General features: G+C 37.9%; 1 protein-coding gene and 1 long non-coding RNA gene across 3 annotated transcripts in view; one reads left to right on the forward strand and one right to left on the reverse strand.

Annotated features, from left to right (window-relative positions):
* Positions 1-8968, forward strand: part of LOC127853393 (peptidyl-tRNA hydrolase 2, mitochondrial-like) — a 15210-nt gene extending 6242 nt beyond the window's left edge. For both annotated transcript variants that reach the window (XM_052387916.1, XM_052387908.1), the window contains exons 4-5: positions 7963-8075; positions 8457-8968. In XM_052387916.1, coding sequence (XP_052243876.1) covers positions 7963-8075; positions 8457-8506 — 163 coding nt within the window. In that variant the 3' untranslated portion in view covers positions 8507-8968. The remainder of the gene's footprint in view (positions 1-7962; positions 8076-8456) is intronic.
* LOC127853448 (uncharacterized) lies at positions 7265-10933 on the reverse strand. The gene is made up of 2 exons (XR_008036612.1): positions 10827-10933; positions 7265-10687 (listed from the first exon to the last, which is right to left on the reverse strand). It is a non-coding gene; the product is annotated as an uncharacterized LOC127853448 (long non-coding RNA).
* Positions 10934-11443: the final 510 nt, after the last annotated feature.

Below are 11443 nucleotides of genomic sequence, written 5' to 3' on the forward strand. Positions count from 1 at the left end.
CTATAGAGAAAACTTGTAAACACTCTAGAAGTCAAAATTTTTGCCCAATCATCATGGAAGTTGGTCAAAACATTGTTATATTGATATCTCTGACGAGTTTGAAAATGGCCGGATTGGTGAAAAAACATGGCCGCCATTGCGGGCATTTTTCTCTATATGTATATAGTGAAAAATGTGAACACAGTAGAAGTCACATTTTTACCAATTTTCATGAAATTTGCTCAGAACATTTGTTTCCTTGATACGAGAGTTGAGTTCAAAAATGGTTCCGTCAGTTGAATAACATGGCTGCTGGGAGGGGGGCAGTTTTCTCATTATGCCCCCCCCCCCCCCCCTGTCGAAGAAGAGGAGGTATATTGTTTTGCTCATGTCGGTCCTTCCGTCCACCAGATGGTTGCCGGATGATAACTCAAGAGAGCTTATGCCAAGGATCATGCAACTTCATAGGTACATTGATCATGACTCGCAGATGACTCCTATTGATTTTTAGGTCACTAGGTCAAAGGTCAAGGTCACGATGACCCGAAAAAGTAAAATGGTTTTTGAATGATAACTGAAGAACACTTATGCCTAGGTTCATGAAACTTCACAGATACATTGATCATGACTCGCAGATGACCCCTATTGATTTTCAGGTCACTAGGTCAAAGGTCAAGGTCACGGTGACCCAAAGCAGTAAAATGGTTTCCGGATGATGACTCAAGAACGCTTATGCCTAGGATCATTAAACTTCATAGCTACATTGATCATGACTCACAGATACCCCTATTGATTTTCAGGTCACTAGGTCTAAGGTCAAGGTACGATGACCCAAAATAGTAAAATGGTTTCCGGATGATAACTCAAGAACGCTTAGGCCTAGGATCATGAAACTTCATATGTACATTGATCATAACTCGTAGATGACTCCTATTGATTGTCAGGTCACTAGGTCAAAGGTCAAGGTCATGATGACCCAAAATAGTAAAATGGTTTCCGGATGAAAACTCAAGAACCCTTAGGCCTAGGATCATGAAACTTTATAGGTACATTGATCATGACTCGTAGATGACCCCTATTGATTTTCAGGTCGCTAGGTCAAAGGTGAAGGTGACCTGAAATAGTAAAATGGTTTCCAGATGATAACTCAAGAACGCTTATGCCTAGGATCATGAAACTTCATAGGTACGTTGATCATGACTGGAAGATGACCACTATTGATTTTCAGGTCACTAGGTCAAAGGTCAAGGTCAGGGTGACCTGAAATAGTAAAATGGTTTCTGGATAACTCAAGAACGCTTATGCCTAGGATCATGAAACTTCATAGGTACAATGATCATGACTGGCAGATGACCACTATTGATTTTCAGGTCACTAGGTCAAAGGTCAAGGTGACCTGAAATAGTAAAATGGTTTCTGGATGATAACTCAAGAACGCTTATGCCTAGGTTCATGAAACTTCATAGGTATATTGATCATGACTCGCAGACGACCCCTATTGATTATCAGGTCACTAGGTCAAAGGTCAAGGTCACAATGCCAAATAACGTATTCACACAATGGTTGCAAGGTCACGGTGACTCAACTTAGAAAAATGGTTTCTGGTTGATAACGCAAGAATGCTTACGCCTAGGATCATGAAACTTCATAGGTATATTGATCATGACTCACAGATGAAATAATGATGAAACTTGACCAGGATGTTTGTCTGGACATATCTAGGTCAAGTTTGACATTTGGTAAAGATTGAATGAACCAACTCCTCTCAGGTGAGCAAAGTAGGGCCATCTTGGCCCTCTTATATTAATTTATGTAGCCTGTATATTTTTTTCCATCCATATGGTACATTCCTTTGGTTCTCTCTCCAGTCTTATTAGAATAACAAATAAATATGATCTGTCATATTGATTGTTTCACTCTCAAGTGTGCACATGGAGCCTTGGGGCAGCTGAGAAATGCCTGGTGACCGACAAGGACACCCTGTATGCATGGAAGGCCTGTGGACAGCCTAAAGTAGTTGTCAAAACAGATACAGAACAGTCCTTGTAAGTACTAAGCATTTTAATTTTTACATACTGATTTGTGGATATATTGAAGCAATCGGGTCTTTGGAATGATTTCTTTTTGGCTGTCTTTAGAAGAACATAAAAATGTAATTCATTTAAAATGTTGAATAAACTAAGTGATATTTATTTAAGCAGACATTTTTGTCTAAGTCATATGCAGCTAATGAAATAGTGCATCAGGGTACAAATTGTTTTAAACTCCACTGGCCAGAGGCCAGCGAGGCTTATGTCATGGTCTTGTGTCCGTTGTGCGTGTGTGCGTGCGTTAACTTTTCCTTAAAACATCTTCTCCTAAACTACTGGTCCAATTCTAATGAAATTCTCAGAAATGTTCCTTGGGTGAACCTCTTTCAAATTTGTTTAAATTATGCCCCTGGGTTCAAATTTGACCCTGCCCCAGGGGTCACAAAAATGAAAATTTGCTTATATAAGGCCTATTTTGTGAAAACTTTCAAAATCTTCCTGTCCATAACCATTGGACCTAGGGCTATCAAATTTGGTATGTAGAGACATCTAATAGTCCTCTACCAAATTTTATTCAAATTATGCCCCTGGGGTCAAATTTGACCCTGCCCCTGGGTCACAAAATGAACATATGCTTATATAATGCCTATTTTGTGAAAACTTTCAAAACCTTCTCGTCCATAACCATTAGGCCTAGGGCTATCAAATTTGGTATGTAGAGACATCTAATAGTCCTCTACCAAATTTCTTCAAATTATGCCCCTGGGGTCAAATTTGACCCTGCCCCTGGGGTCACAAATTGAACATATGCTTATATAAGGCTTATTTTGTTAAAACTTTAAAAATCTTTTCTGCCACAACCATTGGGCCAAAGGCTACCAAATTTGGTATGTAGAGACATCTAATAGTCCTCTACCAAATTTCTTCAAATTATGCCCCTGTGGTCAAATGTGACCCTGCCCCGGGGGGTCACAAATTGAACATACCCGGTATGCTTATATAAGGTCTATTTTGTGAAAACTTTACAAATCCTGTCCATAGCCATTGGGCCTAGGGCTACCAAATTTGGTATGTAGTGACATCTTATAGTCCTCTACCAAGTTTTTTTCAAATTAAGCCCCTGGGGTCAAGTTTGACGCTACCCAGAGGGTCACAAAATTGAACATATGCTTATTTAAGGCCCTATTTTGTGAAAACTTCAAAAATCTTTTGTCCATAACTGTATGGCATAGGGCTACCAAATTTGGTATGTAGTGACATGTAATAGTTATATTCTTAGTTTGTTCAAATTATGCCCCTGGGGTCAAATTGATTGAAATGCCCCGGGGTCACAAAATTGAATATATGCTAATAAAGGTCTTATTTTATGAAAACTTTCTAAATCTTCTTGCCCATAACCATTGGGTCTAGGGCTACCAAATTTGGTATGTAGTACATCTTATAGTCCTCTACCAAGTTTGTTCAAATTATGCCCCTGGGGCCAAATTTGACTCTGCCCTGGGGGTCACAAAATTGAACATATGCCTATATGGAGTCTATTTTGTGAAAACTTTAAAAAATTTCTTGTCCATAAACATTGGGCCTAGGGCTACCAAATTTGGTATGTAGTGAAATCTTATAGTTCTCTACCAAGTTTGTTCAAAGTATGCCCCTGGGGTCAAATTTGACCCTGCCCCGGAGGATCACAAAATTGAACCATTTGCTTATATAAGGCCTATTTTGTTGCAAACTTCAAAAATCTTTCTGTCCATAACCATTCAGCCTAGGGCTATCAAATTTGGTATGTAGTGACATCTTATAGTCCTCTACCACATTTTTTCAAATTTTCTCCCTGGGGTCAAATTTTGAACCTTGCCCCGGGGGTTACAGAATTGAACATATGCTTATATAATGCCTATTTTGTGAGAATTTAAAAAAAATCTTGTCCATCACCATTAGACCTAGGGCTACACAATTTGGTATGTAGTGACATTGTATAGTCCTCCACTTAGTTTGTTCAAATTATGCCCCAGGATTTGACCCTGCCATGGGAGCCACAAAATCGATTATATGCTTATATAGTGCCTATTTTGTGAAAACTTTTAACCATAAGGCATAGGGTTACCAAATTTGGTATGTAGTGACATCTAATAGTTCTCTTCCAAGTTTGGTTCAAATTATGCCCCTTGGGTCAAATTTGACCCTGCCCGGGGGGTCACAAAACTGAACATACGCTTATGTGGGGCCTATTTTGTGAAAACTTTAAAAATCTTTTTGTCCATAACCATTGGGCCTAGGGCTACCAAATTTGGTATGTAGTGACATCTAATAAACATCTACCAAATTTGTTCAAATAATGCCTCTGGGGTCAACTTTGACCCTGCCCTGGGGTTGTCACAAAATTGAATAAACGCTTATAAAGCGCCTTTTTGTGAAATCTTTAACAAGAGGGCCAAGATGGCCCTAGTTCGCTCACCTGAGAGGTGTCGGTTCATTCAATCTTTACCAAATGTAAAACTTGACCTAGTTATTGTCCAGACAAACATCCTGGTCAAGTTTCATCATTATTTCATCTGCGAGTCATGATCAATGTACCTATGAAGTTTCATGATCCTAGGCGTAAGCATTCTTGCGTTATCATCCGGAAACCATGTTTCTAAGTTAAGTCACCGTGACCTTGACAGCCATTGTGTGCATACGTTTTTTGGCACTGTGACCTTGTCCTTTGACCTGATAATCAATAGGGGTCATCTGCAAGTCATGATCAATATACCTATGAAGTTTCATGAACCTAGGCATAAGCGTTCTTGAGTTATCATCCAGAAACCATTTTATAATTTCAGGTCACCGTGACCTTGACCTTTGACCTAGTGACCTGAAAATCATTAGGGGGCATCTGCGAGTCATGATCAATATACCTATGAAGTTTCATGATTCAAGGCATAAGCGTTCTTGAGTTAAAATCCAGAAACCATTTTACTTTTTCAGGTGACCTTGACCTTTGACCTAGTGACCTGAAAATCAATAGGGGTCATCTTTGAGTCATGATCAAAGTACCTATGAAGTTTCATGATCCTGGGCATAAGCTTTCTTGAGTTATCATCTGGAAACCATTTTACTATTTCGGGTCACCTTGACCTTTGACCTAGTGACCTGAAAATCAATAGGGGTCATCTGTAAGTCATGATCAATGTACCTATGAAGTTTCATGACCCTAGGCCTAAGCGTTCTTGAGTTATCATCCTGAAACCATTTTACTATTTCGGGTCATCGTGACCTTGACCTTTGACCTAGTGACCTGAAAATCAAAAGGGGTTATCTGCGAGTCATGATCAATGTATCTATGAAGTTTAATGATCCTAGGCATAAGCGTTCTTGAGTTTTCATCCCGAAACCATTTTACTGCTTTGGGTCACTGTGACCTTGACCTTTGACCTAGTGACCTGAAAATCAATAGGGGTCATCTGCGAGTCATGATCAATGTATCTATGAAGTTTCATGATCCTAGGCATAAGCGTTCTTGAGTTATCATCCGGAAACCATTTTACTATTTCGGGTCATCATGACCTTTGACATAGTGACCTGAAAATCAATAGGGGTCATCTGCGAGTCATGATCAATGTACCTATGAAGCTTCATGATCCTTGGCATAAGCGCTCTTGAGTAATCATCCGGAAACCATTTGGTGGACGGACGGACCGACATGAGCAAAACAATATAACCCCTCTTCTTGGAAAAGGGTGGGGGGCATAATGAGAAAACTGCCCCCCTCCCAGCAGCCATGTTCCAAGATATCATTAGGACAAATCTTCAGACCAAGTTTCATGATGATCGAAAAATAAATGTGACCTCTAGAATGTTAACAAGGTCATACATTTCAATATAATTTAAAATAAAACATAAGAACATGTGTCGAAAAATGCGAAATAAGCGAGATATTTAATTCTGAAATCGAAAATGTCTGTACAGCAGAATTCGCCAGAATGTATATCATGCATGTATGATGTGAATCTTAATTTAGTTTAATGGTTGTTTTTAAATTCCTGCAGCGATGTTTATTCATTCGACACACGAACACTAACTCCGATCCTAATAAAAAGACGAATTCTTCGGTTATTGTAGGAAAATATGTACGAAATATCTTCGTCACCATCAACTCGGGGCACTACTTTGTCTTTGCTGCATTTTATGACATTCATCATCAATATCTTGCCTATTTTGTGTTATTGTAACATGTATTTATCAATATATTACAATTTAACACATATGAAAATCGTAAAGTCTTGCTTTAATTGTTTGACAAAAGAATGCCATATTGTACAGAATCATCAAATAATAAAAAACATATTCAAAAGTTTGCTACATGTATCTTCCAGAATGTAAAACTATCATGTATAATTAATTCCACTTAATCTTCTTGTGCTTAAAACAAATATTTTAAAAAGGGAGTCAACTCTGTCAATTCAACATAATTTTTCATTTGCAGTTACTTCCCTTGACATGATAAACTATAGTGTTCAAAAGCTGATATTACTACCGGGGTATATAAATATAAGGAAAATGACCCCCCCCCCCCTAAGCGGCCATGCTTTTTTACCGATCAGAACCATTATCAAACACTCAACTGTCACATCCAAAAAACACATGTTCTGACTAAATTTCATGAACATTGGACCAAAAATGTGACTTCTAGTGTTCCTATGTTTTCACTATATACATATAGAGAAAACTGCCCCGCCCCCTGGCGGCCATGTTTTTTCACCGATCTGGACCATTTTCGAACTCATCCAAAAAATCAATAAACCAATGTTTTGACCAACTTTCATGATGATTGGGAAAAAATTGTGACTTCTAGAGTGTTTACAAGGTTTCTCTATAGCCAAATAAGGAAAACTGCCCCGCCCACTGGCGGCCATGTTTTTCAACACACAGGAACCACTTTTGAACTCAATCAAGATATCATTAACCCTTTGCATGCTGGGTAATTTGTCGTCTGCTAAAATGTCGTCTGCTGAATTTCTAAAATTAGCATTTTCTTCGATATTTTTCAAAGAATACTTTCAGAATAGCAAACAGTTTGGATCCAGATGAGACGCCACGTTCTGTGGCGTCTCATCTGGATCATAACTGTTTGCAAAGGCCTTCACAACTCGGTTCCCGCACTGTAAGGGTTAAGACAAACATTTTGACAAAGTTACATGAAGATTAAACATAAAATGTGACTTCCACAGTGTTTACAAGGTTTTTCTTTTTTTTTAACCTAGTTTTTGACCCGGCACAACCCAGTTTCGAACTCGGCAGAGATTTCATTGGGATAAAACTTCTGACCAAGTTTCATGAAGATGGGACAAGAAATGTGGCCTCTAGAGTGTTTACGAGCAAATGTTTACGGACGGACAGACATACGACAAAAGACCAGTCAGAAAAGCTCACCTGAGCAATCAGGTGAGCTAAAAATCTTCTTGTCGAAAACCATTCAGACTATGGCTACCAAATTTGGTATGCAGTAACATCTTATAGTCCTCTAACTATGTTTGTTCAAATTATGCCTTTTGGGTCAAATTTGACCCTGACCCGCGGGTCACAAAATTGAACATTATATGTACGCTTATATCTTGCTTATTTTGTGAAAACTTTTAAAATATTCTTGTCCTTAACTCTAAAACCTAGGGCTACCATATTTTGTATGTACATGTAGTGAGATATAGTAGTCCTCTACAAAGTTTGCTCAAATTATGCCCCTGGGGTTAAATTTGACCAAGCCCAGGGGGTCACAAAAGTGTACATGTGCTTAAATAGGGCCTATATTTAAGTATTTGCGCATGCAGAGAATATTTGTTTCAGATATTTTTTAGTGGAGCGATACAGGGCCATCATGGCCCTCTTGTTTGAATTCATTTTGATGATCTGTCTTACTCGAGTTTATAAGCTACAAATGGGTGTGTAATTACCGGTAGATTGGTTTACTTTTTAGAATAGAATTAGCCAAGGCAGCGTCGGCTAGTGGATTGATATGCACAATCATCCGGGATGCAGGTCGTACTCAGATTGCAAGTGGCTCAAAAACAGTCTTAGCTGTAGGACCAGGTATGATTGTTATCCAAGGTTGTATAATAAAGTATTGCTTGCCTTCTTAAACCAGTAGACACACTTATCCCTGACAACCCAGTCCTGTTCAAGCAGTATGGAAAGAGAAACATATAGAAATAGCAGGTACAAGCTAAATCTGAATGCATTCTAATTGTACTTTTGTGTATTTGAAACACTGTTGAAAACAATATAGGCATTAATATTTAAATAAATAATGTTCTAGGTAGGATTTCATTTGTGTAACATGGTTGTGGTTGCTTAGTGCAGAACCTTAGTCATTAATCATGCCCATGATTGTTTTTCAAGTAATTTTCAAATATAATTAGGCCAATGCTGTACATAGCGTATTTATGTACATAATTGATCCATACTTTCCAGGTCCAGCTCAGCTTATTGACAAGGTGACAGGCCATTTAAAGCTATACTGAGACACCGCACATTCTGACATTCCATTGTCAATACTGCATATGGCAAAAGAGATTGTGGACAAGGGCATTGCTGGCAGTGCCATAAGTGACTTGGCAATTCTGAAGTCTTCAGTCGAAAAGTATTGTTAGTTACAGATTGTTTACAGAGGCAGTTGTGTTGATTGTAATCCAAAATACACCGAGTGAAGAAATCTAATAAGCAGTAGTGAATGAATCCAATGTTCTTTTTGCCATAGTGGGATTACATTTTCGTGTGGTACAACATAAAATAAGAGACCTCATGACTAATTTTTAGCTTTTACAGCAAGTGCAAGTCTTTTAAATATTATTGTGTTGTATTATGTTGATCCAATTTGGAAAGCCTGTATTATTATTGTTTTATGGTACCTGGGGATAAATCTGTGTTATTGTACAATGTATGCTTGCACAAGTAAAAGCACTTAAAGAGCTAGTTGTAATGTTCATTACGATTCCTGTTGCTTATTATTTTGAATTTTTAAAATTTATTTAAACAAGAGATGTGTTTGTCAGAAACACAATGCCCCCTACAGCGCCACTTAAAATAAAATAAAAAAATTCTTGATTATATCCCTTTAAACAAGGGCTGTTTGTAAAACATGCATGCCCCCCATATGGGCTCTCCGTTGTAGTGACAGCCATTGTGTGAATATGTTTTTTGTCACTGTATGTCAATGACCTGTGAAATGTATCCAATTAATAGTGCAAAAACCAATCAGGACCTATACTAATCAATTATATCCATTATATGATTGAGTCTTTGATTTTTTGGATTCCTTTCACACATTTTGACTTATTTGACAATATGTGGAACGTGCACACAATTTGTTATGTTTTATTTATTAATATTATGAAACATGTTATTTATAGCAGTTAACTCCCCTAGTCGATGACCACCATAGATAGCAATGCAATCTGATTAAAAATAGCCAAGGCTAGTGTTGTGTATTGGGCAAATGTATATAAGTGCAACTTGACCACATGACCAGTATCATGTGTTTACCACACACAGAAGTCAGTTATGTAATAGACCATTAATTCCACTCCCAACTTTGGCCACTTGCCAAGATACTGACCAGTATCAGATGGGGTTGTGAAACTGTGTAAACAGTGAACACCAGTCCATGTAATACTGGCCTACCACTTGTACTAGTTGATTTGGAGTTAATACAGTAATGCATGTACAAATGAGACACTAAGCCTAAAAGTTAATTATATGTGCCTCTGAAAACTTACCAGACGAGTGGGTTGAAATTTACAATCTTTACTTGGCATTTGAGGAAATCTGAACTCTCAGGGTTTGGATAGAACATCCCCAAATTAACTTTTCTTTACACTGTTGTTATTTTTGTTCAATACACAAATATTAACCTAACTTTACAAATCCTGTACAGTAAAGGAAACTAAATCTAAGTTGATATTTTAATATGCTTGATCCTATTTATGTATTAACATTGTTTTATACATACAAACTGTGTTGCTGTTTTTCAATTAACAAGCAGATTAAAAATTAATTATATATTTTTATGTATAATTTGAATTGACAAAATTAAATGCAAGTTGCGTAGCAAGAATTACATGTTTGATTTATTGTCAGTGAATCGTGACATTTTCTCAATGTTTCAGACCACCAGTTTGTCAAAGCTATCAACCGCTTGGATGGTCAAGCTAAATAGAATTGACCCAGCAAATCACAACTGTCCTGTTGCCATATAATATTACATATCATATTACATTGGTTTTTTAAATGTTGAATTCTCACGTCATTTCCATAAACATAGTATTTACTGGCACAGAAACAAAGGCTTATACATCATTATGAATTAACATGTGTCAAAAATTCAATTTGTAAGTCTCTTTACTGGACAGTGTGAAAACAGAATAAACTAGTGACCTGAAAATCAATAGGGGTCATCTGCGAGTCACAATCAATGTACCTATGAAGTGTCATGATCCTAGGCAAAAGCGTTCTTGAGTTATCATCCAAAAATCATTTTACTATTTCGGGTCACCGTGACCTTGACCTTTGACCTTGTGACCTCAAAATCAATAGGGGTCATCTGCGAGTCATGATCAATCTACCTATGAAGTTTCATGATCCTAGGCATATGCGTTCTTGAGTTATCATCCGAAAACCATTTTACTATTTCGGGTCACCGTGACCTTTGACCTAGTGACCTCAAAATCAATAGGGGTCATCTGCGAGTCTTGATCAATCTACCCATGAAGTTTCATGATCCTAGGTGTATGCATTCTTGAGTTATCATCCGGAAACCATTTTACTATTGCGGGTCACCGTGACCTTGACCTTTGACCTAGTGACCTCAAAATCAATAGGGGTCATCTGCAAGTCATGATCAATCTACCCATGAAGTTTCATGATCCTAGGCGTATGCGTTCTTGAGTTATCATCCGAAAACCATTTTACTATTTTGGGTCACCGTTACCTTGACCTTTGACCTAGTGACCTCAAAATCAATAGGGGTCATCTGCGAGTCATGATCAATCTACCTATGAAGTTTCATGATCCTAGGCGTATGCGTTCTTGACTTATCATACGACAACCACCTGGTGGACGGACCGACCGACCGACCTACCGACCGACCGACCGACATGAGCAAAGCAATATACCCCCTCTTCTTCGAAGGGGGGCATAAAAATAGTACTTCCCTTGTGAAAATTATCTGTACCTGCCAAATGATATAAAACAGAAATTATCTCAATTTAAAGCTTGTTACTACCCACGGAATTTGTTTTTTTACCTTTGACCTTGAAGGATGACCATGACCTTTCACCACTCAAAATGTGAAGCACCATGATATACACATGCATGCCAAATATCAAGTTGCTATCTTCAATATTGAAAAAGTTATGGCAAATGTTTAAGTTTTCGTAACATAATCACAGACCGACGGACAG

Source organism: Dreissena polymorpha, chromosome 1 (assembly GCF_020536995.1).
Source record: "Dreissena polymorpha isolate Duluth1 chromosome 1, UMN_Dpol_1.0, whole genome shotgun sequence".
Lineage (NCBI taxonomy): Eukaryota > Metazoa > Mollusca > Bivalvia > Myida > Dreissenidae > Dreissena > Dreissena polymorpha.